General features: G+C 52.6%; 1 protein-coding gene across 1 annotated transcript; it reads left to right on the top strand.

Annotated features, from left to right (window-relative positions):
- Nucleotides 1-1,679: 1,679 nt before the first annotated feature.
- Nucleotides 1,680-27,536, top strand: FAM20A (FAM20A golgi associated secretory pathway pseudokinase). The gene is made up of 11 exons (XM_087826323.1): nucleotides 1,680-2,086; nucleotides 19,173-19,357; nucleotides 20,028-20,078; nucleotides 20,637-20,715; nucleotides 21,925-22,017; nucleotides 22,415-22,530; nucleotides 23,051-23,231; nucleotides 24,103-24,212; nucleotides 24,934-25,015; nucleotides 25,515-25,574; nucleotides 26,874-27,536. Exons 1-11 carry the CDS (start codon nucleotides 1,680-1,682, stop codon nucleotides 27,136-27,138), a joined length of 1,629 nt encoding a protein of 542 aa, XP_087682449.1. The 3' UTR covers nucleotides 27,139-27,536.
- The last annotated feature ends 207 nt before the right edge of the window (nucleotides 27,537-27,743 follow it).

Here is a 27,743-nt window from a genome sequence, read left to right as displayed (position 1 = left end):
CCAGGTGTACCACAGCATCCAAGGAGTAAGCATATTTCTAGCAAACACATTCCACACTGGGCTGGGGCTGGCTGTTCTAAGCAAGTTATACACTTTTAACTCATGGAAGCCACACAATAACCCTCTTGAGGAGGCTCATATACAGATGAGGGGCTGGCAAAGGCCACAAGAACCACCCACAGAACCACCCACGGGTGGGAAGAACTCTGGTCTGAGCCCACCAGTCCAGGTGTGTCTGAAGGTCTTGACTCCCGCACCCAAGGAGATGAAGGGGTAGGATCAACATGCATGGGAAGCTCTGCTCCCTGGACAAGCAGACCAAGGCACAGATGTACTTTCCTGAACAGTCAGGAGGGTGGGATGGCCTAGGGCAAACTCAGCCTCCTTCCTCTATCAGGTCATTAAACAGAGGAGCCAGGAGTCCAGGCCCCCTCTCCCCCTCCCTGTCTCTCAAAAGGAAAATTGGGTGGGGGTGGGGGAGTTACAAATTACGCACAGAACACCGGGAGAGGGCCTGCCTTGTGTCCTGCAGTGATTCACTTGGGTGGACTACTTTCACACCAAGCCAAATGCAAAAAGTTCAGAGCGGGGTCACGGGGGGCCCTCCCTCCTTGAGCGCAAGAACAGTCTGCTCTGTAAAGCGCAGGCACCCTTGGAATCACAGGCCATCCAAACAGGAAATCGCCAAGATTCTAGGTAACACGGGTGCCTTATTTTTAAAGGTCAAACTTTTTCATTCACGAAAGCGGGTGTTTCCTGAGCGCCCGTTTCGTGCCACGCACGTGGCGCGGAGTCGCTCTGGGTCTGGCGTGTGCTCCGTGGGAAGGCACGGAGAGAGACTCACGCACGCGGGCGGCCAGTCTTACAGGAGGCTTTCGGGGGGCTGTCTTTTTTCTTTAAAAACATTAAAAAAGAAAGAAAGAAGAAAGGTTTTCCACGCACACGCGCGCGCGCACGCACACTGCTTGAGTCCTTCAAAGCGACTGGACTGACCCTGGGCCGGGAAAGGGGGGGCCGGGGCGGGGGGGGGCGCGCGAGGAGAGGGCCGGTGGCAAGGTGGACGCGCGGCGCCCGCGGCGGGGCCGGCGCTGGCCGGCGAGCTGCGCCCGAGGCAGGTGCCAGCTGACAGTGGGCGGGGGCGCGGGCGCCGGGCCAGGCGGGGGCGACGGCGCTACCTCTGCCTCTAGGCGTCGGGCGCGCAGACGAGCTGGCCCGAAGGAGCGGGGGGAAGGAGTCGCGGGGACGTTCGCGGCGGCCGCCCGGCGACGGCACCCCCGGAGAGACGCCCCAGGCTCCGCGGCCGCCGCGCCCCTCCTAGAGGCGAGCGCCGCCGCCCGCGGGGACGGCCACACCAGCGCCCCCGGCCCTTCACCTGCCGCGGGCTCCCGGGCGCGCGCGCGCGCGCGGGGAGAAGGTGCGAGAAACGGGGGCCCGGGAGACGCCATCCCCTGGTCTCCACTCCGCGCAGAGAAGGAACGCCCGCCGGCACCGCGAGACCCCGCCGCGGTCCCTGCCCCTCCTCCCCCCGCGGCTCCCAAGTTCAAGGGCGACGCCCCTGAAAAGCCGAGCTCTCCCGCGCCGTGAGCATTCCGGCCGGCCCGCGGGAGTGCAGGCGGCCCTCTGCGCCCGGCGTCCCCTCCCCCCGGGGCCCCGGAGGCGCCCGCGCGCCCGGCGGGGCCATGCCCGGGCTGCGCCGGGACCGCCTGCTGACCCTGCTGCTGCTGGGCGCGCTGCTCTCCGCCGACCTCTACTTCCACCTCTGGCCCCAGGTGCAGCGCCAGCTGCGGCCCCGGGAGCGCCCGCGGAGCTGCCCGTGCGCCCGCCGCGCCTCCTCCCCGGCCCCGGACTCCGCCGCGGCCGCCCGGGACCCCGGCACGGCCGCGCACAACTTTTCCCGAGCCCGGCGGCCGGGGTCCGAGCAGGACCGCGGCGGCCGCGGTGGCCCCGGCTCCAAGCTGCAGGCCCTCTTCGCCCACCCGCTGTACCACGTCCCGGAGGAGCCGCCTGTCCTCGGGACGGAAGACTCGCTCCTGGCCGGCCAGGAGGCGCTGCGGTATTACCGGAGGAAGGTGGCCCGCTGGAACAGGTGAGGACCCCGCCCGCCGCGCTGGAGAGCGCGCGCGCCGGCCCCGGCCCCGGCCCGGGCCTCCCCGCGCCCCCCGCCCCGGGCCCGGCCTCCCCCGCGCCCCCCGCCCCGGGCCCGGCCTCCCCCGCGCCCCCCGCCCCGGGCCCGGCCTCCCCCGCGCCCCCCGCCCCGGGCCCGGCCTCCCCCGCGCCCCCCGCCCCGGGCCCGGGCCTCCCCCGCGCCCCCCCGCCCCGGGCCCGGCCTCCCCAGCGCCCCGCGCCCCGCGCTCCCCCGCGGCGTCGCCCAGCCCCCGAGCCCTGGGCGCTGGGCTCGGAATGTGCTCCCCACCCAGACCCCACCAGCTGTCGCGGACCTCAGAGTTCAGCCCGAGTAGGTCTCAGTGCGAGAAAAAGTTTCTGTGCAGCTGCACAGCCAAACACTGCTCCGGGCCCCTCCCCCCGAGCGCCTTCTGGCTCGCTCCTTAGCCCCGCTCCGGTCCCCTGGGCCATTTCCGCCCCCTTTCTTCGCGTGGAAAGTCGCCGTTGGACTTGGGTTTTCCAGAATGAGGTTTCCAAACAGCAACTCCAGGGCTGGTTCAAGTTCAGCCCTCTGCTCGATGGGCGGACCTGGGCGCCTTCCAGAAAAGCCAGGCTGCGCCCTGAAAACCCAGCTCTTTCCCTTCCCTTCCCCGTCTGCCCCGCCGGAGGTCAGCCGGGGCAGAAAGTACACCTTCGGTTCCCTGATAAGGCCACCGCTTCGTTTTATTGAAACCTGATGGGCCCCTTTCTGATGAGCGTTACAACCTGAGGCGGCTTTAGTCTCTTGGTGATTTGGGTTGACTTGGATCTGAGACTGGATGCTTTCACGGAGGAAATAAAATTCTACCTGGGATTTAAAAAAAAAAAAAAAACAACCCCAAAACAAAAAGGAAGGGGGAAAGATACCAGTCATATTTAGGATAAAATTAAGAAGGATGTTTTTGTAAAAAGGCCGCGGGGGAGGCGCGCGATGTTGGAGAAGACTAAAGGAAATGGTCAGCGCTGAGATCCCCAGCTCCTGGCAGAAAGCTGTGGTGTGAGTTGGGACTCAGATTTGAAGTATAGACTTGTCTAAATATCACTCACATCCACAGTTCACTTTTACACCACACCCATCAATTTTCTTAATACAAGAGATTTCAAAATGAGATGTCATCCGGTAAACAGTCCCTCCGGAGCATGAGGAGACCATAAATTGTAGTGCTAGTCCGGTTTAACTGTTAGGTCATTATTCTGGAGTACAGAAATTAAAAAGAGAGTTATTGGCTGAAATCACTGCGGTGAATTTCAATTGCAACTCTTTGGCTGATGATTTTCTATTAGAAAGAAAGTGGTTCTAAATCCCGTCGCTAATTGTGTGCAAAAAAAAAAAGGCAACTTGTGATTGCTTCTCAGGCACCGTCACTTTTGACATTACCTTTATGGGAGTCTGGCTCGGTAAACTAGGAAATACGGCCCTCAGGAAATTGTCTACATGTCTGCTGCAGATTTAAGAATGAGGGACTGTGGGCCCAGTCGCTTGTTTTGGTAAATGTAGATCGGCGTTCGCCTAGTCACACGGCTGTGGCCTTAAACTTGCCCTTGTTTCTTTGATCCTGAAGGAGGAAATCCCAGAGGAATATTTTGGCAGAAAAGCAAAACTCTTTCTCACGAATCTGTCCTACAGTCGATATTGAGCTAGATTTCTACACCGTGATGGGCCACGAAAGCACATTTCCTGATCAGAAATGATCTTGGTTGTTTAACCGAAGATCAGCGGGGGGCTGGTGGCCTTGCCCTACTAAGAGGGAACGGAACAGTTTGTGTGGTTGGTTGGACGTGACAGTTGTGATATTTAGCCATCGCTTCCTTCTAATGCTTGAGGTCGTGAGTGAGATTTGTGGGCTGCAGCAGGACGGTCAGCTGCAGAAGGGCCCTGTGAAACTGGGCCTCAAGGGCAGAGAACACTCACGCGCTCCCAACCCGTATTGTAAACGTCCGCCGGGTGATGCTAGTAAGCACGTGTGTTCTTACATGTATCAGGGTTCCAAATGGAATGTGGAAGACTCATTGGCCAGCGTGAATTTAAATCACGCTCAGAGCTGTGTTTTGAAAGATAGTCGTTCACCAGCTTAAGGGAGAGAGTGCCCTGACCAGTCGGAGGGCATGTGGAAGCTCTGGCCAGTGAAGGCTCTAGATCTCAGTGCAGACAAATAATTAGAACAGCAAAGGAAGACACTGAATGGCCTTGCTAATTGTTTGTCTCTTACGCAGACAAACCCTCCTTCTTTGGAGCCACAGCCCAGCCAATGTTTAAACACCAGGGATTGATAGACATATGTGGATGCTTCCGTGCCAGTAATTACCGAACATGAACTGCCATCCAAAACAATCGTATCAGCAGACCGTCCGCCAAGCCAGGAGAGGCGCAGGTAGTCAGATAAGCCGAATCAGCATTCCCCGCCTCTCACACAGAGACCATTAGTCTGACTGAGGGATTTTTTAACCATCACACTAATAAGTAATGGTATGAAGCCGGAAATTATCTTTCTATAACTCGAGCTCATTACCAACTGGAGGTAGATAATGGCCTGTCTTCCCCCCTCCTAGACGTTCCTTTTTGATTTCACACCGTGGAAGATGGAGCGGATACGTTGTTTTGAATGTTTTAGGTTCCCTGTCGCTATTGCTCATCGGATGTCAATGAGCTGTGACGCTGAAGTGTGGAAGACACGCCGTGGGGGTGGGCTTCGCGTGTGCTGGCTGACACGCGCGCCTTCTGCAAACCTCAGCCCCCTGTTCTTCCCTCCTCAAAATATAACTAAACGCGGTACAATCCAGGTTAAAGTTGTAATCAGGGGAAGTGTTTCTGCCAAGTCATCGGCCACCGATCACAGCGAGCGAGCCAGCGCCAGGCGCGATGGCACCGTCTCGAACAGTGGAGGAGAGAGCGAGCACGGGGAGCAAGGGGAGTGTATCCTCACTGTTGAGGCCATAAACCAGCCGGCCAGGAGGAGTCTGCTCCTTTCAAAGTCATGGTGGGAGGCAGGGCCTACCTGGAGCACAGGTAACTGTTCGGGGTGTTACTGTCCTTGCCTTTCGGAGGCTGAGCTTTGGATTTCTTCCCTGCCCACAAGCTGCCCAAGCCAGAAGACGGCTGTCCTTTGACATGTCAAAACTGGTCGGCTAGGCCTGGCCTTTCGCCCGCATGTCTTTGGTTGGCTCCTCTGGATCCCTCTGGTCATGACAGGCAAGGTCAAACCAGGTCAAGCCCCACTGGTGTGGAGACTCCGGCAGCTACAGCACCAACATGAGTTTTCTATTCTCTGCTTTTCTTTCTTGACATCTTCCTGGGGTATCAGGAAAGTTATACGTTCCTGCGATGATAGGCCCAGCATTTCTCAGGAGCGTGTGCAGACCTCTTGTGTTTTTCCCATCATTGGAAGCTCCCAACTTCCCCTCTCCTCCTGTCTCCTTGCTGTCCCCGAGAGAGAGTAACCCTGAGTCTCTCTTTGAAAATCACAACAAAGAGACTGGGCAACTTTTCAAAAATGACAGTGGTTCAAGGGGAGTAAGTGGCCCAAGTTCTTTTGGGGGGAGTGAGGAGCTTTGAGAAGATCCAGAAGCTGAGGCAGATCTAGGAGAGGTGGGGAAAAGAGCCAGGAGGGAAGAAAAAGCGCCCAGCTGGAAACGAGGATTGTCTAGTCTAGGCGGTTTTGGAAGAAAAGCTTCTCCCCACTGTGGCATCTGTGGAATGAAAAATACAATCTTTTAATTCTCACCCTCACTTTTTTATCTCTTTCCTGCTTGCCTCATGCTGGCCCCAGACCACTTGGAATGTAGATTTATTGGGAGCAGGCAGTTCAACCCACAGAGCAGCTAAAAGTCCAGGTTCTTACTCATGGCAGGGTCAGCAGGGCCTGGGTCCATTGTCTGATTCTTCCGCCAATGATGCCAGGCTAAGAAAGGAAACAGCCTCTTCAACTCAAGATGGACCACGGCCTGCGTGTGGTTAGCAAAGGGAGTGGGGACCCTGGCTTCCAGTTCCCACTTCCCTCAATTAGATCTTTGCTTGGCTGGTTTGGGGAAAGCTATTATGTTAGTGGTTTCTGAATCCCTGGACTTGTGGCTGGAGGGAACGTCTTCACTCTTCCAAAAATCAAAATCTCTGAGCAGATGGTTTCTGAGAGCCAGTCCAGACGCCCCTCCTCCATCGCTCTGAAGCCCAGCCTCACGGCCATTATCACTGCGAAGTCTGGGAGGGTATCGATGTTGTCCATCCAAGGAGGACAGGCACTTCCTATTTCCAGATATATCCAAATGAAGCCCCTCTGCCAAGAACTGGAAGATGTTCTTCAGCCGTCCCATTGTTCCCAACCCCATACTCTCTCCTTTCACCCCAACCAAGCTCTCATCAGTCCTGGGAACTCAACTGGCTAATGCTTTGCATGCAGACCTCTACTTGAAACATGCTGGATATGTGCTGAGTACTTCAGCTACACTTGCTAACTTAGGCCTCACAACTTCCCTAGAAACAGGTGGGGGTGGTAGACAGAATTCCTAGGGGGACCCCTGGATTCCCAGCCCTGGCGTGCACACACCTTCTCCTCTGAGGATTCAATCAAATGCTTATCCAGGTACAGCCATAAAGGGCATGAGACCTTAGGATTGGGAGGTTATCCAGGTATGTTTGACCTAATCACATGAGCCCTTTAAAGGCAGAGAGTTTTCTCCAGCTGATGGAAGAAGACGAAGTCGAAGATTCAAAGTACAATAAGGATTTGCCGACTTGAAGGTGGAGGAGACTACTTGGTAAAGGAGGTGAGCGACCTTTAGGAGCTAAGAGTGGCCCCCAGCTGATAGCTATCAAGGAAACAGGGACCTCAGTCCTACAACCACAATGAACTGAGTTCTACCAACAACAGGAATGAGCTTGGAAGCAGATGCCTCCCCCCACCGCCCCGAGCCTCCTGATGAGAACTCGACCTAGCTGACAACTTCACTTCAGCCTTCAGCCCTGCAAAGAGAATGCAGCCACACTAGTGGACTTCTGACCTATGGCTCTGTGAGCTACTACGTGGGTGTTGTTTTAAGCCACTGGGTCTGTGGTAATTTGTTACACAGCAATCGAAAACAAACAGTACTGCTGTTTACTTCATTTTATAGAGGAAACGGGGCAAGGAGGTTATATAACTTGCCTTCTGAAGTCAGCAAGCAAACCACAGGCAGGCTTTGTACCCAGAGGGTCTGGCTCCAGAATCCATGCGGCATCCACTGATGTCCACAGGTCCGCACTTTCCCTCCTCTGGAAAGGCTGTTCCGACTGCTTCCACCCACCCTCGCCCCTCCCTGATGGGACGCACCCTCTCTATATAATACCATATTGCTTTTTATGACTGTGCACTGTCCGGCTTCATGGCAGCCGTCTGGAGCCTCAGGTGACAATAAATAGCCACTGGCTCCCGGCAGGAAAAGCTCCCAGCTTGCATGTGGTCACACTGACACATCTGGTTCGTGGTTTCCCACAGGGAGAGCCAGAGTAAATATCTACGGAACAAAGAATTGGGAACAGATGACCTCAGGATTTTGGGGGGCTGTCCGTCAATGGCCTGTTACCTCCTATGACAAAAGCCTCGAACAGAAACAGTCCCAACTATAAAATCACCCCACCTCTCACTTGTCTCCTCCTCCCTATAAACGTCTAAGGCAAAACCACCTCCTGAGACAGTCTAAAGTGTGGGTCCGGGGTTCTCTCCCTATGGCAGTCACTAGTCTAAATAAAATCAATTTCCAACGAAAACGCCCCAAAGGAAAGTTGAGAAGGTGCCATTTGCCAGCAAGAGGGAATTTCCTCAGCTTCCTGAGCTTTCGGAGAAAGAGCAGCCAATTCGTCCTGCGTTAAAGGAAAGCGGGACACGCAGGGACCCTGACTTAGCCACAGCAGTCCCCGCTCTGCCCGTGGGCAGGTGCTGACCTGTGCTTTTCCTGTGATTACACATTAAGCTGGAGGCCGACGGGAGCTGCGGATTGTGCTGAAGCAGGCGCGCAGCTGGCCCAGCGCCAGCGGGGAGAGCGTTTTAAAAGCTGCAGAGGTAGCGAAGCAGAAGTTACCAGGCTGGAGAGCATCTGTGTACCTGTTATTACAGGCAGGCACACACAGAGAAGCCTAATGAAAACCATAGTATGGAAAAAAAAATAAAGGCTTAGTTCTTTCTGCGGCCTGTCGCTTGGCAGCGTGTCCTGTGTGGAAATGTGAAATCAGGACAGAACGGAGCTGGAGCGCCTCGCAGATGCTGGCATCCAGGACCTTCAATCCCTAGAGCCTGACCTTGGAGGCCAAGCGCCGGAGACGGCCAACACGATCTGGGCTGAGCAAGAGGCAGAGTTAAGAAGCAGCAAAAGGCCTATTTTACTGGATCCACTAGCAATAAACCACATAAATTTGGGAAGCCACAGGAAATAGAAAATAGTAGAGGGCTACAGTTCCTAAGGAGCCAAGAACCTGTAATAAAATTCAGCAAAAATACGGAGAGTGAGAGAGACATCTAAGGAGTGTGGGCACATGGACCGAGAAGCTGGACCGTAAAATACAAGGCGGCCTGGGAAGGGGTGGGGTTTCAGAAAACTTGGGCGAGGCTGGTTGGAAAAGAGCACCGCTGGCAGAAGGAAGCCCGAGCTGCGCGGCCCGGGAGGCCGAGCACAGCGCTCCGTAGGGCACTTTCCTTCAGCCGTCGATGCCCGGGTCACGCTCCGCGGGCCGTGGGTAAATGTTGTCGATGATGGTAACCAAAATGGAGTCCGTGGGGAGGGACAAACCGTCGCTCCCAGCCAACTCAGGCGTCCCACGGGGTCTCAGTTTCATTCAGATGGCGGTCTTCTATCTCTGATTCGTTTTCTTCCGTGGCTGAAGGGTGACGAAGCCCATGGAGAAGGTGTACCCAGCCCAGCTCATGCTTTTTCACTCCGAGTGAATGAAGAATTCTGCGCCACCAGCAGCTGCCCATTTGTACGCTCTGTGCCCCTCTGAGCTTGCAGAGATACTAGAGGAAGTCAGACTGACCAAGCACAAGTCCAGGAGCAAATCAAGGCCCACTGTTTCATGGTAGGGTTTTTAAAAATGGGGTCATGGGAGCCCACTTAGTCCAAGTGGTCAGGCCTGTATTTCCCTTATATTTCATGCAAGATTTGCATTCTGTGCCTATGTTTATTTTCCTGGACATGGCTCGTTATTTTTGCAAAGTGTCACGTACATTCGTCAGGATACTTTGGTTTCAAGTGACAGAAACCCAACCCAAACTAACACAGGCAGGAAAAGGAAATGTAGAGACTCAAGAAACCAAAACTCAGTAAGGGCAGCACTCTTCACTCTCCTTTTCCTTAGCTCTTCATTTCTTCCCTTTTTATTTATTTATTTTTTTAATTTATCTTTATTGTTGAAAGTATTACAGATGTCCCCATTCCCACCCCCCCCTTAACCCCTTCCATTCCCGCTCCCACCCAGATGAACCAAAGAACTTACGTGCCTATGTTTTCTTTTTAATCTGTTCATGGGTGGACATTAAGTTCCCCTTCTGGAGGCGGTTTTTGAGGTCCAAAGGTGAAAACTGGCTCTTTGTCTCTCTTTGCACTCCTGTAATAGTCCAAATCCGATCTACGCGTCACTCTCTGGGTAGGTCTTACTCAACTCAGGATGGGCTGGGACTCAGTTAGCCCAGAGTACACACAAGGGGTCTGTTGCAACACAGCATGAAAGCAGTTCCAAGAGGAAGAAGTGATTGTATTTCAACCAGAAGGGAAATGAGTTTGTGTTGGGAAATCAGCCCATTTGGCAGACTCTCACTAGCATCTTGGTACAGTCATTGCTTTCCCAACAGCAGACGGGTACACTGGTTTCATGCTCCCTCCACACCACCACCCTGGTCTTCAGGGGCTCTCCATCCGTAGTCTCCGTAAACCTTTGACAAAACATTGCTTTCTTGGCATCCTCTATGGAAAAGCAGAAAAGATCCAGGTCAGAAACTCTGGCTGTTAGTTCCTTCTTTTCTCTTACTATGTTGTCACCTCCACCTTGTGGACCTTAATTTCCTCCCCTGTGGATATGAGGGATGATCTCTTCACGGGCATTGAGAGGGCTCCAGTAACATAATAGATGGAAAGAATCCCGAAAATACATTTGTAACGAGCTCAACACATATGCAAGTCATTAATAGCATTAGATAAAAAGACATATCCTAGCCCGACCAGTGTGGCTCAATGGTTGAGCGTCAACCCATGAACCAGGAGGTCATGGTTTGTTTCCTGGTGAGGGCACATGCCAGGGTTGCAGGCTTGGTCCCCAGTAGGGGACATGCAGGAGGCAGCCGATCTGTGTTTCTCTCTCATTGATGTTTCTGTCTCTCTTTCCCTCTCTTTCCCTCTCTCTCTAAAAAATCAATAAAAATATATATTTTTTTAAAAACGCAAACACATCCTACATTAAGTAAGTACCACGAGGCTTTGGCAGAGGCATCAAAATCTACGTGTCCAAGCCTGTTGCTGCTAGGTGGGGCCATGTGACCAGCTCTAGTCAATGGTATATTTGGAGTGACTACAGCTCTTCCTGGCCAAAGCATTTAAGAGCCAGCACGGAACCAGTTTCTCCCTTTTCTTGCCCTGATGACTGAGAAGGCCACACGCTGGGATCTTGTTGTGTCCATCAAGCTGGGTCCCTGAGTCACTCAGCAGAATCCCTGCTGACCTTCATTAGACAGGTGGCACTAATAAGAGAGAAGCAGCCTTGGTTGTGCTAAGCCACTGAGATTTCAGGATTCAGTTGTGACTCTAGCAGGACCTGACTTCACTCCATAAACTCAAGTGTGAAAGAAATATAACACTGATTTTTTTTTTTCCCCTAAAATTTAGCCCAATGAGATTTACCCCCCTGTGAGGCAGGTTGGAAATTCAATTTCATTCATTCCTAGGACTCCTTTCCCCAAACCCCCTAGTGTTAGAGGGATGTCCTTAGGGTCTTAGGTAGCAGAACATTTGAGGAGGACCCTCTCTCCATGTTCTGTCACCTGGTCCAATGCAGGTGGGTGACACTGTTGTTTCTATGCCAACCTCTGGCTCGGGATTGGGATGATTTGCTGAAATGCACCTTTCCAGGCACAGCCATTTCCCACCCCCTTGGCTCACCTCCAGGCCAGACATTCGACCCCAAACCAACTCTCCTCTCCTACTGTTGGAGCATCTGCAGGCTTCCCCCAAAGTTTGTGCTTCTGTAGGCACTTCCTACTGTCTGTCCAACACCAAGTCTAGCCTAATCCTTGGCTTTCCAGAAATAAAAAATAAGACAAAGCCAGTGAAGGAGCAGGGTAACCTGTCTAAACATCTGCTTGGCCTGGGATCATAAACACCCTCAGAGACAGGGAGACACAGATGCCTGCTACCTTCTTACAACAGGGGTGCGTGAAATTCCTCAAGCACAAAAAACACATTAATATCTCAATAAATGATCCTCCCCCATGGGTGACTGCTCATGCTGAGGAGGAAAACGGGCCAAGATCTGCAGTCATCCAGTTTGTAAGTCAGATGGAAAAATCATGCCATGCAAATTAGCACTAACTCACAGGCCAAGGGCTTGAAAGAATTTCCTCTGTGGGTGGGCCACGGGGAAACTGGCCTCCAAACCATGAAAATATGTGGCCCCAGCCTAACCCCATACATTCAGATCCCTCCACCCAGATCTTCAAATCTGGTCAGGCCTGTGTGACAGGCTGTAAGGCAAAGTTCAAACACTTTTCAGACTAAATGTATTCTGGTAAACCCTTGATTATTAGAGGACTGGGGTGGGGATTTTTTTTTTTTTAAATATATCTATTGATTTCAGAAAGAAAGGAAGGGAGAGGAAGAGAGATAGAAACATCAGTGATGAGAGAGTCATTGATCAGCTGCCTCCTGCATGCACCCCGGTCTGGGGATCGAGCCCACAACCCGGGCATGTGCCCTGACCAGGAATCAAACCGCGATCTCCTGGATCCTAGGTCGATGCTCAACCCCTGAGCCACGCCAGCCAGGCTGGGGTGTGGATTTTTAAAGCGCCTCCTTTCTCTTGGTCCACTCTGCGTACTGCTGTTTCCTGCAGTCAGGAAAATGGTAGAAGAGAAAGGGCACATATTCGTCAGTGTCATTTGCTAACAGAGTGAGTGTGTGTGTGTGTGTAGTGTGTGTGTAATGTGTATGTATGTGTGGGGGGGGTGTGCACAGGTATTTGTTTATTTCAGGGCTGCACAGTTGGAGGATGACAGGAACCAAAATTAAGGCATTTAAGTGGATCAGTATCGCATCATTTGCAAGTAACACGTGTGTTTTGTGTTTTATCTTGTTAGGTTGGTCTGACAACTAAATGAGTCTGACTCACATTTGTGTTTTTTGGAACAACTAAACAACATTTACAAGGTCTGCCATGCTGAAGATAGAGAAGGAGCTTAGGAGGCCCCGAGGAAAGCTCTTATGCTATCTATGGAAAGTACTACATTGCACAGAGTCCAGAATCCATCATAGCCACTTTCGGGTCAATCATCAGAGGATTAAGTGCTTTATTTGCTCCTGAGTCTATGGCTCCAGCCCAGGGTTTCTCAGCACTACTGACATGCAGGGCCAGATAAATTGATGTGCTGGGCTGTCCGGTGCATTGGAGAGTGTTTAGCAGCATCTCTTAGCACTTTCCCCCTATGACTATGACACAAAAACATCTCTAAATGTTGTGACCCCTGAGGTATGAAGCTGCCCTGAATTGAGAACCTCTGGTCTACACCAGGGAGGCTGTTTCCCTGTGGAAAAAAATAGTCTGCAGCTGTGGGACCCGTGCTCTATGAATCATCACATCACAATTAGGTTGAAGGGCTTCTTTGTCTAGTGTCAATACTTGGTGTTTCCCAAAATGTATTGTGCGCCACACAGAATCTAGGGTATGTCAACAGGTGCTGTGTAAAGGAACGGTTTATAGATGTTCTCTGAGCAGGAGGCCTAGCTGCAGGACTTCTCAGAGCCTTTATGGCCGTTACATAACTGTGATTCTCCAAGAGGTTCCACAGTTTGCAGCTCTTTCCAGATTTATTTGCATGCCACCAGTGATGATTGTTAGTCTTTTTGGTGCTTAGCTCTATGTCAGGGAATCAAATCTGGGAAACGTGGCCCAGCTAGAAGGTACCTGGTTGGTTCTCTGCCTTGACTCTGGGGATCCCTTAAATCAGGGATCGTTCTTGCCTTCTTCTCCAGGGTGTCCAACCTACTCACATCTTCAGCAAGTGATCTGGAAGCTCTTTTGAAGGTACAGAAACAGAAGCTATAGTCCCAGCTCTTGGGATGAGGGGCCTGTCTCTCCCACCCTCCTCTCTCTGATTTGCAGACTCATCGCTAAGAGTGACTTTGATTTTCTGATACAGCAGCATTGTCACCTGCCACCTACCCCTAAAACTCGAGCTTTGGCCCATGAGCTAACGAAGCGGGTAGGCCTTTAGGGCTGAAGGGCAGGCTCCAGAGGGTGGATTTACTTCTGTCTGGGGAAGGGAAATGAGGAGCAGTTAGGAAACTGACTTTGGGGTCCGCCAGATCACCGCAGCCCTGGCTCGCTGACATTGCCTCGCAGCTGCCGTGGACTTCCCTTGGCCTCCCGGGCACAGAGGTAAAAATGGATGTGGAGGCAGACGGACAGAAAGGGATGACACAGGACATGTGCCCTCTGAGCCCACTGGGGTGGAGTGGCGGGGAGACGTCGGCATTCTGTGACCTGTTCATGATGAGCCCCAGGATTTTGGTGATGAGGCAGCCGGTCTGCGGAAGGTGCATTAGGGGGCGAGCTGGTCAGCCCACGTCACTCTGCAGTGAGCGCGTGCAGCCAGCAGGAACTCAGTGCTTGGTCCCAGAAATAGTCTATTGGAACAGAAAAGGCATTTCCAAAAGCCCGCGGCCTCGAGGGCCTCGGTCACATTCATGTATTGCTATTGTCCTGATGGTCTCATACTCAGGTGCTGGCCAGGAGAGCCCAGAAGGTCCATTAGAGAAAGCCCTGACTTCCTAAGTCAGTGGGGCCCAACGTGACATGCTGGGTGCTCAGCAGATGTTTCCAGGTTGTGCATTGCACAATTCACAGGCATATGGGCCATGAGACTGACAGAGCTTCAGCCGAGGGCCCAGTCCCCCCCCTGAGGGGGCAGAGGGCTGTAGGGTGGGGAGGGGAGCTGAGGGGAGGAGGAGGCAGGTCACCGTCAAGACGTATGTCCACGTTAGTGTGAAATCTCAGAAGAAAGGCGCCTAAATCTTCAAGGCACTAGTAATTTGTTGACATCTTTTCACATTCTAATAAATAGCTACGCTCACGCCTCATTTTATAGTCCTAGTTTTGTCCTGTTTTGAGAAATGTTCTCTCTGAGACGAATGTCGGGAGAAAGGATCCTGAGAGAGACACGGACCAAACAGATGCACCGATTTCATTCGAAAGCCCAGTCCCGTAGAAGTTCGCTATGGTGCTGTTTTGTTTGTTTGGTTTTTGTGTGGTTTTTGTTGTTGTTGTTAATTCTCACCTGAGGATATTTTTCTCCATCGCTTTTCAGAGAGAGTGGAAGGGAGGGAGGGGGAGAGACAGAGAGGGAAACATCGATGCGCGAGAGACTCGATTTTTGGTTGCCTCCTGCACACGCCCCGACGGGCAGGGGTGGAGCCTGCAGCTGAGGTACGTGCCCTTGAGCGGGAATCGAACCCGAGACCCTTCAGTCCTCAGGCCGACGCTGCAACCAAGTAGCCAAACTGGCCAGGGCTGCTTTGTTAACTTCTTCATAACACAGTGCCTTTGGACCAACCTTATGCGTTCCAGTGACCAGGAGCACGGAGGCCCGGTCCTCCTTGGGCCCCCTGAGTCGCAGCTGTCCCCCCGCCGTGCCAGGCTTACTTGTAGCACCTGGATAATTAACACCCCACCCAGGCTCTGCCCTCGGGGTCCCAGAAGGGACTGGGGCGCGGGTTGTCTCCCTCCACATGCTCTCAGCTCCCCACGTCCCAGGAATAGGGTCCAGGCCCCCAGTTAGCCCACCAGGAGCACCTGAGGTGCCCCGCTGCGGGCTTCCCACCCCTCCCCATGCCAGCAGACGCCCCTCCTATGTCCCAAGGCCAGACCTGCCCGAGCGTTCAAAGGACGGGAACCACCGCTTCTCTCTGCCGCCTCGGAGATCACTCGGCCCCTGCTTCGTTTGCACATGGAGAGACCGCAGACAAGCTACAGCAGGACCCGGGTCGCCTGGATGATCCTGCAGTTTGCAGACGTGCGAAGGCATGACGGTGGCGGTGTCTCATGCACCAGCATGACACAGGTGTCGCGCCCGGCTTGTGGGATGTTCCAAGGGGCTTTGCTCTGGCTTGCAGAGCTGGATGTGTCTGCGCACCCACTGCAACTGTGTTTTTGAAAACCTGTCCTCCACCTGGTGTCTGGTCTTCACAAACTCTAATAATAATTAGAGAGAGCAACCATGCCTGGCCGGTGTGGTTCAGTGGCTGAGCATCGACCCATGAACCAAGAGGTCACCGGTTCGATTCCGGGTCAGGGCAAATGCCAGGGTTTGGGGATCGATCCCCAGGAGGGGCGTGCAGGAGGCAGCCGATCAATGGTTCTCTCTCATGGATGTTTCTGTCTCTCTATCTCTCTCCCTTCCTCTCTCTCTAAAATCAATAAAAACATATTAAAAAAAAAAAAAAGAGCAGCCATGCTTGGATGCCTACTCTATGGTTGGATGTTACTACACTTAACTCCTATGACACAAAGAAGCAGCTGTCAGCATCCCCATTTTCCATAATAGGTAAACTGAGGCTTAGGGGGTAAACTGCTTTTTTGAAAGCCATGCCCTGTCCTCAGTCTTCTCATCTGCAAACTGGGGATAAGAATACGGATCTCGCGGGGTGGTTGTAGGCTCGCATGAGACACTGTGTGCGTGGGAGTGGCCCCTGGCCCCATCCTCCAGGGCACACTGCTGGTAAGAGGCAGGACCAGGCCTTTGTGACACCAGAGTCCATGTCCTTTTCTACGATCGCCCTTCTGATGAGCTTTTCCTCAGCTTTGCGGTGCTTATTCTTGTCTGTGTCTTCGCCTCAAGTCAGCAGGGGTGGAACTTTGCCATTATCATCACTGTCCCCCGACTCAGGCCTCCTTTTTTGCTTCTGTACTCTTTATTTGGGAGGGTCTAAAATGTTCATGCTGGAGGTGGGGGCACTTGAAGTGGCCCTTGTAGGAGCTCTGGAGGTGAAGGCTGCGGTCACAGGGACTGAGGACTTAGAAACATACTAAGAAAAGTAGGGTTATCGAGAAAATGAACAAACTAGCGAGTCTCATTTTGTCTGGAACTAAAACAAGGGTTCAAGCAGGCACTGAGTGACAGTGACGATTATTGAGAAAGGCATCTATCACGTTGGCTCACGTGGGCCTAGGAACTGGTTGTGTTTATTTTAAAAAGTCCCTAATTGTTGCGGACATGGGGATGAATTTCAGGGTCCTGGTTGGAACTCAAGGGGCAGATGAGATGGCCGGGCTCAGTCCCCGCCACGGCGTGTGGGCCACGGAGAGTGGGAGGTGACACCATCTCCGCAAACCCGAGCAGGCGTGAGACAGCTCAGAAGTGGGAAGGGCGCTGCGAGACCCTCCTTCCCCCGGGCTGTGACTGGCTCCGGGAAGGGCAGAAGAGCACAGCAGAGAGCCACGTGGCCCGGGCTAACCGTGAATGCTTAAGGAGTAACTTGTCCTTATTCAGAAGTGGCCCCCAATTTGCCGCATTTGTTTTTTTATTTGGATGCAGTAACCCCACTGCTGTCATAGCTGGAATCCATGGGCTATGGGCTCCACTTAAGGAAACTCCAGCCCTCGCCACCCCTCCTCCCCATCATAATGGTTTCTCTTTCTCCTGACTTTCAGTGCAGCTCTAGTTCAGGGTGACTAACTTCGGTCAGGACTTCACAATCTTTCCATCAGACTCCCGAGAGAGTTCAGTGATCAGAGTCTTAGCCTCAAAGGAGCCTTGAGAACTAGAGCCTGGCCCGACTATTTTTTCAAATAAAAATAAATGTTAATGTAGTTATAAAAATCTGGCAGGAGGCCTACTGACCTAGTCAACCATTTGCCTTTTTTTTCCCTTGATTTTCATAAAGCCCTAAGGCTGAAGCGGTTTAAAATGTGTCACTTAAACAAGTGTATCAATTACTCAAACCTTCCCCCACCTCAAGCTGGAAACTTTCCTCTTGGGAGAGAGTCTCAGTTTTTAAAATGTTCCTGGACCTGAACAAAGTAAGGGTATTGGCTCAAAAATGAAAACTCCAAAATCAAAATGAATTAATATATAATTGTTTGCAAAACCACAAGTCAGTGTTGACTCACGTAAATTACTAGATACTTTATTCAGAACAGAATTCAAAGTGATAAAAGGAAACTTGCAAAAATTATAGCAAAAGAAAAAATTGGATTGTGGGGTGGATTTTAATATGCTTGATATGATATGAGGTGAAAGTCCCCAAAAGTAGAAATACCCAGAGGCTACCAGGGCCCTGGAGCAGGTACTAAAAGAAGGCCACGACCAAAAGCTTCCAGATATCCATTCGTTCACATCTGTTTATAAACCTGTGCACCTTCCTCAAGACAACTGACTTTCACCCTGGACAGGAAACCCCCAAAAGGACAACCATGCTCTGTTACTTTATTCACACAGGGGCAGGAGAGCGCGAGAGGGTGGGGGTGAGGATGAGGTGATTGACAGCTCACTTGCAGGTTAGGCTTGAACTCATGACCCAAGTTGGTATTCAGCACTTCCCAAACTCTTCCACTAGGGGCAGTGCAGAGTAAAAACACCCTGTACCCCTGAGGGTCTGGATTCTTGGACGTAGAGCCCCAGGCTTCCTTCTTCACCATACCATGTCTATATTTAACATAAAGGTAATTTGAAAATCTATTATCCAATGAGAAAATTTAACACTGCGGCAAGAGTATCGGCCATGTTTGCTTCGTTACTCGCGCCATCACAGACCTCAGAGGCGTGGTATCACAGTTGAAGAAATATGGGTGTGTCTCCACCCAAACCCTGACCCCATAGTCAGCTTTACCTGGCCAGATGGCAGCATGCTAATTTGCCCTCTTTCCAGTCAGAAGGCTTCCGTCTTTCACCCACCACTCGCTGATTCAGCCTGCCTCCCTAATCCCCAGTGTACCTGTCCCTGCCTGCCTCTCCCAGTGCTCAGATCGTCCCTAATCCGAGAGCACCCGCCACATCTCTTCCATCCAAGTGCCTCCCAGGGAGTCCAGCTGAAGTCCACCTTCCTCCGTAGTCTTCCTCCGATTGCTTCGTCACATAATCATCTTTCCTTTCTCAAAAACGTTAAGGTGTTTTCGTCCACACCACGTGTCTAGCAGTCGATTTACAACTGCCTTACATGTCGCTCTGATCATCCTAGACGCACGCCTTGTCTCCCAAACTGGTCTCTTCGCCCCTCTCAGTGGCAGTGACACTGCCTCTTACTTTGTTCTTTGAGCAGGACGAACATTAAATGAATAATTCATTCTTTCCCTCTACGACGCATCAATTAATCTCACTCGGTTTCCGGCTCTACTTAAGGACCCTCACCCTCTGTTCTTTTCATTCCCACCAGTTACCTTCTCTCCCCTATCCCCTGACTCCTTAGGTCAGAAAATATTGGTAAACATAAGACACAGACTTTTTAATGAGCAGGTGCACGAAGAGGCTCAGGATCACTTCCTAAGATCCCAGATTACATGCGGTCCCTAATTTCACTTTAACTGTCTGCGTTTTCCCTTCACAGGCTTTGTCCCGGTTTGCATTAGGCGCTTGTGTACTGTGTATGGTGTTGTGTTAATTGCTTGCCTGTTTCACTCACTAGATTGTAAGCTCTCTGAGGGCAAGGGGGGACCACGTGGCGCTTTTGCCACACAGCCCCCCCCCCCCCCCCACCGTGATAGGTGCTTAATGCTCCTGCTGAATGAACGGGGAGTCCAGACCAGGTATCTCGGCGGGTCTTTGCATTCGTGTCCCTCCGATTTAAAAACAACTCTCCTGCTCTTTCAGACGACACAGGATATACAAAGAGCAGCTGAACATCACTTCCCTGGACCCCCCGGTGCAGCTCCGCCTCGAGGCCAGCTGGGTCCAGTTCCACCTGGGAATCAGCCGCCACGGGCTGTATCCCCGGTCCAGTCCTGTCGTCAGCAAACTCCTCCACGACATGAGGCACTTTCCCACCATCAGTGCTGGTGAGGCTCCCAGGGTCAGGCAGGAGGACTGGCTGTCCCCCAGAGAGGCTGGGTAACCGCCCCGGCTGTGGGGCGAAGTAGGAAAGGGTTGTCTCTGGCTCCTGACAGACAGGAAAGTAAGAAAAGAGAAAACCATAGGCATTGACTCTTTCCCTTTGAAAGAGCTCGGACAACCATAATCTTACCGCAGCCGAGGTGTCCTGTCCGCTTAAGGGAAGGTGATCGCCACCAGTTAGCCAGCGCCGTCTTCCCCCTGGCAGCTCTGTCCTACGCGGCGATCCTGCGATGTGGCAGCCTCATTGCCATCTTCCTGATGGTTGAGCTGAGCCTCAGAGGTTGAACGGCTTGGCCGGGGACCATTGCTGGGACTGGGGCTCAGAAAGGCCTGCCTGTCGAGCACTATACAGTCTCGGCGACAGCAGGTTATTAGCAGAGACAGAACCCCATCGGTTTCCCAACCAGGTGCTGCTGGAGCGCCCACTGAAGGGCTAGCGAGCGTGGGGCCTGGGGTGGAGCAGGGAGAGAGGCTCCAGCCAACTGGGGCCCCGGGAGATGCCCTATGGAATGGGCAAGGGCCCCAGGCTGCCTCGGGGTCCCCTCTAGCGTCCGAACCAGAGTCCATGCTCCCCTCGACACTGCTGAATGTTCTAACCGCCCTGCTTCTCCACAGATTACAGTCAGGACGAGAAAGCCTTGCTCGGGGCGTGTGACTGCACCCAGAGTAAGTGGCCTGGCCCTGCCTCCTCCCAGCCCTCCCTGCCACAGCTGTGTGAACCCCCGGGCAGGACCTGGCAGCTCCTCCATGGGGTCCTGGTTGGGAGTTGAAGGGGCGTGACTCTTTCTGCCTAATCTTTGAGAATTCAGCATCCCCCCCCTCTCCCCCCAGAAGAGCCCTTTAAGGGGAATTCATGTGTAGGTCCCTGCTGGTCAGCGTGTGGTCCAGGAACCAGGGTCATCTTGTCATTGAGCAGCTTGTTAAGAAATGCAGAATCTTAGCCCCCCAACCCCTCTGATCTTCTGAACCAGAATCTGGATTTTAACAAAATCCTTAAGGGATTGGAGTGCATTTCAGATTTAAGAAGCAACTGTACAGGAAAGTGGTTCTGAACCCAGCAACATGTTAGAGTCTCCTGGAGAGCCCCAAACAGTGCAGAGGCCTGGCCTCCTCCCCAGGTTTCCATTCGGTCACATAGGATGTGGCCTGGGCATCAGCATTTTTAAACCATTCTTGGTGGTTCATCCCAAATACCTTGTTAACGTGCCCTTGTCCCCCTCACAGTTGTGAAACCCAGTGGGGTCCACCTGAAGCTGGTTCTGAGGTTCTCAGACTTTGGGAAGGCCATGTTCAAACCCATGAGGTAAGTGACTGCCTTCCTCGCCTCCATACCCAGCCTTAGCGGCCCTGGGGGAGTTTTGACCCAAAATTAGTAAAAGTGATCTAACATCTTCAAGCCAGTCATCTGTAGACTGTCTTTTGAACAATTTGTCCACGCATTGAACTTTTTGGTGAAAATAATAAGAGTTAGTCCTTCTCAGGTCTTTGCTAGTATCTACGCGACACAGATTATATGATTGTCTCTGGATCATCAATAATCTTATGGGCCAGGTACTGTTAAAGGGTCCACTTTACAGATAGCAACACTGAGGCCTGGAGAAGCCAGCTGGCACCAGCCTTCCAGCTTCAGAAAGTGGAGCCAGGATTCAAACCCGGGCAGCTGGGTTGCTAAATTCACACTCTACCACTATAATTCGTATCCACTTGTTTCCTGGGCTAGGACCCTTTACAGACCTCTATATAATAATGCTTGTTTTGATTGAAAAAAACTAGGCAACGAAAAAGGCTACTGTGATGTCAGTTATACTTCTAAATCAATTTCTATTTTATTTATAACAATAGCAAATACACACCTTTAACATTGTGTAGCACCTGGGTGAAATAACATGTATCCAGCCCACAGAGTTTGGTGTACATATGGATTCCTGGCCCCCAAAGGGTCTGCAGCCCACAGGCTGGGGACTCCTGAAGCTTATGTTCTTCATGGAGGTGACATGCATAAGAGAAAATGGCCCCAAGAGAGTTCCCGTTACCCAAGCCATGCTGTCCTCCAGAATGCCCTGTCTTCCAGTGGGATCCATAGAGTGACTCAGGTTCCAAATGTCCAGTTAATTGAGAGGACCATGGAATGAATGGCCCAGTAGATGGGTCTGGGGGTGGAGCCTCATGGAATGAGCACCAAATACAGAATCTTAGTTCCAGGCCCTGCACTGCTTTGGCAAAAGAACCCTTTACAGAGAGGTTTGCAATAGATCAGATGTTTGTGGGAATCACTTGGGGAGCCTTGAAAAATCCTGGTGCCTGAGTCCCACCCTCAGAGTCCAATGGGATGGTTCCCCCAGAACCCCAAAGCCCAGGTAACCTTGAGAACCACCGCTAATAAGGCAATCCCCTATGCATACATTAAAAGCAAAAAGCTGTTTTCCTTTCCCTCTGGTCATGCTTCTCAGCTGTCTTCTCGGGCTGTCCGCCGAAGTCTGAGTCCAGGGCATGATTCCTCCCTTCTTTTCAGACAGCAGCGAGATGAGGAGACGCCCGCGGACTTCTTCTATTTCATTGACTTTCAGAGACACAACGCTGAGATCGCAGCTTTCCACCTGGACAGGTAGGGTCTGGCCCCGTGGAGATGGCACTGACGGCAAGGGCCATCAATGAGGGGGCACTGGGTGTGGTCAGAAATGCCAGTCCAGCCCGGCCAGGCATGGCTCAGCGGTTGAGCGTTGACCTAGGATCCAGGAGATCGGGGTTCAATTCCCAGTCAGGGCACATGCCCAGGTGGCGGGCTCGATCCCCAGTCGGGGGCATGCAGGAGGCATCTGATCAATGACTCTCATCATTGATGTTTCTATCTCTCTCTCTCCCTCTCCTTTCCTCTCTCTGAAATCAATAAAGATATATTTTAAAAAAAAAAGAAAGAAAAGAAAAACCAGTCTATTTCTAATGGGTGACCACCTAACTCCCTGACCATCCCTCAGATCTGAACAGGGCTCCCTCTCTTTCAGGATCCTGGACTTCCGACGGGTGCCACCAACAGTGGGGAGGCTGGTCAATGTCACCAAGGAAATCCTAGAGGTCACCAAGAATGAGATCCTGCAGAGCGTCTTCTTTGTCTCTCCAGGTAGATTTCTGGCCAGAGCTGTGTTCTGGGTCTAAGACCAGGATAGGCCAATGTGGCCGCCGTCACCTTCAGCACTGGTCTGTCCTGCTAGTTACCACGTCCGTTCCTGGGATGGGGGTGTGTTGTCGTCCGACACCCCCACCCTGGTCCACCTGAGCTTCACACAAGAGGAGCTGGGGGTGGGAAAGGCCCTACATGAGATGCTAACTCGCGTGGGCGGGCACCCAACTACAGTGCCAGCCTCCCTGGAATCAGGTGCTATCCAGACAAACGAGGGACACTGACCCTATGGACAGGATGCAGTGAGGCTGGCCCCATGCTTCCTCTGCTCCGAGACATTTGAAAGTTAGTCCTCAGGGTGTTCGGTTTAATAGCTTCACCTTCTGGAAAAGGCAGCATTTCCTTCTGCCTTGCCCCCAGCTTGCGTTTGGGGCTTCCCTTCCCTCCCGGGGGCTCTTGGGGCAGGAAGATGGTCTACTTCCAAAGCCGTCCCCTACTCCTCTCTCGCCCCGTCCTGCAGCCAGCAACGTGTGCTTCTTCGCCAAGTGTCCGTACATGTGCAAGACAGAGTACGCGGTCTGCGGCAACCCGCACCTGCTGGAGGGCTCCCTCTCCGCGTTCCTGCCGTCCCTCAACCTGGCCCCCAGGCTGTCTGTGCCCAACCCCTGGATCCGCTCCTACTCGCTGGCGGGAAAAGAGGAGTGAGTTGGTCCCCTGGCCACAGGGCCGTGCACATTAGTCCCTGAGAGTGAACACAGTCCTATACCAAGGACTTGGAGTCGGCCTGGCGTTTGTACCCCAAAAGCTACCTCAGTCTTCCTTCCTCATTTCATATAAATCCTTGTCTCATATAGATCCTGGGACCACCTAGCTGGTGTCCATTCTTATAAAGAGCCTACTATGTGCCAAACACTAGGTGCTAGGGGATACAGATATGAAAGACACAGGCTTCCCCCCCAAGATGCTCCGTGGTCTGGCTGGGTGGTCAGAGAGGTAGCCAGATTATGAAAACACAGCACAACGCCTGCTGAGATACGGAGACACCCACCAGGAGCCTGCAGGAGAGACAACTGGTCCCCCTGAGTAAGCCTGTGAAGCCAGGGACCCCACCATTGTATCCCTGAGGCTTAGCACACTCCCTGGCACGTAGTAGGTACTCAGTTCATATTAGTTGACTGAGTGGGGGATGAGGAATGTCTCAGGAGAACTGCAGGACTCAAGACTTGGCTTGGTGAGAGGAGCTGGAGAGGAAGGAAGCAGGCCAGGGACACGGAGCCAGGCTCTTGCCTGCTGCCCTGTCATCTCCCCTCTGTCGCATGGTGGCCCAGCCATCATTCCAGCACCCAGCACAGCCGATGCTCAGGAGACATGTCCTGAAAGGACTCCGAACCTTCTCACCACATGGAATCTGTGTCCTCCCGTGTCTTTGCCCAGGGCCCACCCAAATGTCCCATTACCACCTGCATGCCCAGGGCAGGATTAGGGATTTGGGGGCGGGGAGCGGTGTGAGGAGGGCCCCCAACACCTTGCCATCTTGGCTCTTCCAGCCCCAGGACTGGTTCTCCCCCTCAGGTGGGAGGTCAATCCTCTGTACTGCGACACAGTGAAACAGATCTACCCGTACAACAGCAGCGACCGGCTGCTCAACGTCATCGACATGGCCATCTTCGACTTCCTCATCGGTGGGTCCCATGCCCCAAGCCCCGGGCACAGGGGGCTCTGCTGCTGCTCTGGGATTCTCCCCAACCTCGGGCACCAGTTACAACCCAGACCATGAGGACTGAACTAACCCCATACCGCCCATGGCTTCAGAAGTGGTAGAGGCCCCAGAGGCTAGAAGTTAACATACTCCCCTCCTGCGAGGGGATGTCACTCCCAAGGCAGGGACATAAGCCTGCAAGCCAGGTCCTAGTGGGCCTCAGGCTTGAAGTCACTGACCCCCTTGACCAAGGGAAGGGAAACCAGGGAGGAAAGGAGGGTGCACTGTGAATGGGTGGCGGAGGGGAGGCCTTGGGAAGTGGCAGGTCATTCACCTTCACATTCCTTGGGGACACGGGAAGGCTAGTGAGAGTTATGAAGGCAGCCGGCGCACAGAGGCGCAGACCTGAAGTCCTACGGCACCCACCCCAGCTCGGTGTTAACCCCGGGGAAGTTAACCTGTGTCTGACCTGTGTCTGCTTACTACCCAGGCCTGAGGGTTGGGGGAAACAGTGAAAGCCTTAGATTTGCAAAGTCCCCCCTAGGGTGTGTTGGCTTGTTTAGCTTCCCTCGGCAACGTCCCTCATCGCCTGGGTTCAGACTCACTTCTGAACTAACAGGCCTCCATGCGCTGGAGACAAACCAGGTCAGGAGCACCTGCCCCCAGCCTACAGGCCCTAGCTCCAACGTCTCCCTCCTTTACAGGAAATATGGACCGTCACCATTATGAGATGTTCACCAAATTTGGGGATGACGGGTTCCTTATTCACCTCGACAATGCCCGAGGGTAAGTGTCCCACCACTCCTCCTGGGCAGCCATGGCCCTTGCAGCTGCTCAGGGGAACCAGCAGCCCAGGAATGAGGGGCTCTGGTCACATTCCCCGTCTCCTTGCCCTACTTGTTTCGTTTTTTGTTTCTCTTGATGGGTGCTAAGTACCATCCGTTTCTCCTCTACCCTGAGAGCACTAGCGAAATAGATTGGAGCCTGCCATCGCTCTTCACTCGAGGGCTCACTGCTGGAGGCAGAGCCCGGGGCTCGTCCTCAGTAGTTGGTGAACAAGTGAATGGGTGAATGATTGCTTGGTTTTAACACCCTTGGACAGAAGCTTTGTGACCTGATTGAGGACAGGGGCTGGAGGGGCAGCTGCCATGATCCCTCATGTTTCTACCCCAAACTGTGCCTAAAAAAATAAAAATAAAAAATGGCCGAGGTAGAGGAGAAAAAACATTAGGAGGGAGATGCTGCTTGCCACCCACCACCCACGAAAGCCTGTTTCTCCTCCTAGGTTTGGACGGCACTCCCACGACGAACTCTCGATCCTGTCGCCACTCTCCCAGTGCTGCAGGTGGGCGTTCAGCTCGGGCAGGTCACAAGCGTGACACGTCATCCTGCTTGCAAGCGAGATCTGAGGCCCTTACTTGGTTTTCATTGGTCTAGGACATGGGTGGGTGGAATGACAGGAATTACCAGTGACAGAATTTCCCCCGACATCTCAGATTCTTTCATCTTTCAGCATGGGATGAATTAGGATCTTTTATTTTTCTATTTTTACCAATGACAGAATTTCTCCCAACATCGTCTCAGATTCTTTCATCTTTCAGCATGGGATGAATTAGGATCTTTTTTTTTTTTTTTAAACCTTTCAATCACGAACTTTAATCTTCAGCCCACTCAGGTAACATTCATCCACTTTGGCAGAGCCTGCCTTTGATATGACTGATCAGACTCCACTTTGCCCAGCATTCATATAAGCTCATAAATATTACTACTTGATCACCATCTAAGTAAAATGCTGACTCCAGTCCCATAAGCCCACAGCAGATGGAAAGGAAGTACTGACACCTTCACCTGGCCACCATCTCTGGAGAATCTCTAACCCACTTCTGTTGCTCTCTGGTCTCACCGGGTGTGTGGAATTGTCCAGCTGCAGTTAGAGCTAATTAGGAACATGGGACTCACGCCTAGCAAAGCCATCTCATTCATTTTCAGCTGGAACACCCAGAATGAAGCCTGGATTTTCTTTACCCACCTCTTAAGTTAGTTTAGATGTGCTTCCCTCTTGGCCTCCCTTCCTCTCGAGTAGGGCAAGCAGTTTAGGACAAAAGCTGGACAGTTAGGCTGCTTCTGAGTTCAAGTCAGATTCCCACGTGAAAAGAAATCAGAATCCTAAAGTTAGTCAGTCCCACCCCATTTTCATCCCGCCGATGTGAGAATCTCAGACTGAGAAGTATCATCAAGTTGCCAAGAAACAACTTGGGAGGCCAGCAGTGCCTAGAGCTTTTGAGATGGTGAACTTCATCATTTTCATGACTAAAAACCTCTTATAGCTTTAAATCTCCGTGACCTCATGATCACTATGGATTCCCTTAGTGACGTCAGATGCATATGGTCCAGCATCACCGGGTGGCATTACAATTATTAAACGGCTCAGCAGGCCTTTGACCAAAAGGCAACTGGGAAAGGGCTGAAAATTATTGGCTCATCTTTTATTCATTCCTTTTTTATCTGATTTTCCTTAAAATGTGCTTGAGAAGAGACCGAGGCAGAGGCTCTCAGAACATCAGCTTTTTGTGGGGAAAGTGAGTTCAGGTAAGTTACTTTCTTTACATATGCTTATTTGGCTCCTATGACTCTGTCCTTCCAGGATTAAAAAGAAAACGCTTCTGCACCTGCAGCTGCTGGCCCAAGCGGACTACAGACTCAGCGACGTGATGCGGGAGTCCCTGCTAGAGGACCAGCTCGCTCCCGTCCTCACAGAGCCCCACCTCCTCGCCCTGGACCGGAGACTCCAGATCGTCTTAAGGACCGTGGAGGGGTGCATAGCGGCCCACGGGGAGCTGAGTGTTGTCGCCAGTGGCCTAGCAGAACAGGCAGCCCCAGACTCTGGCCAGGCTAACTTGACAAGGTAGTGGCTGGACAAGCCCCACGGCAGAAACGACACCTGGAGCCAGCAGTGCACTCGAGTGCGGGCCTCAGCGTCCTCATGTGCCCCAGTCAATGCTGGAGGTCCTGGGTTGTGAGCTCGGGAAGCAGCTAGGGCACTGGGATGATCCTAAACGTGCCAAAGAAGTGGGACCCACAGCACCCTTCTTCCTTGGTGCACTGCTTCTCCAGTGGACTGACTGCCCTGGCTCCCTCCTGCCCAGGAGGTATGGCTCCATTGAGGCTTCAGACTGTCCCCTGAGCCCACTGGGAAATCTGGGTAAATCTGGATACAGGTCAGGTTTGAAAGGTCTGGAAGCCTTGATCCCAGAAGAGAGTATTAATTGTTACAAATAAAATAAAAGGACATCAAGTGGACACCTAACCAACCTCCAGATCCTTATTCTACCTACGAGCGCAATTTCCAACCCAGGTAAAACATCTGGCACATGACGAGTGAACAAAAAAATCCAACACCAGTAACTCTCAAGTAGGTTCAAAGCAGACCTGACACTTTCTCCTTATACACCCGCTGTGGCCCAATCTGAGGACAACGATCACCACTGACCGGTCCTCTAAAGTAACTTCTAAG

This window comes from Miniopterus natalensis, chromosome 17 (assembly GCF_054644295.1).
Source record: "Miniopterus natalensis isolate mMinNat1 chromosome 17, mMinNat1.hap1, whole genome shotgun sequence".
Classification (NCBI taxonomy): Eukaryota; Metazoa; Chordata; class Mammalia; order Chiroptera; family Miniopteridae; genus Miniopterus; species Miniopterus natalensis.
This window is presented reverse-complemented; position numbering and strand designations above follow the sequence as displayed.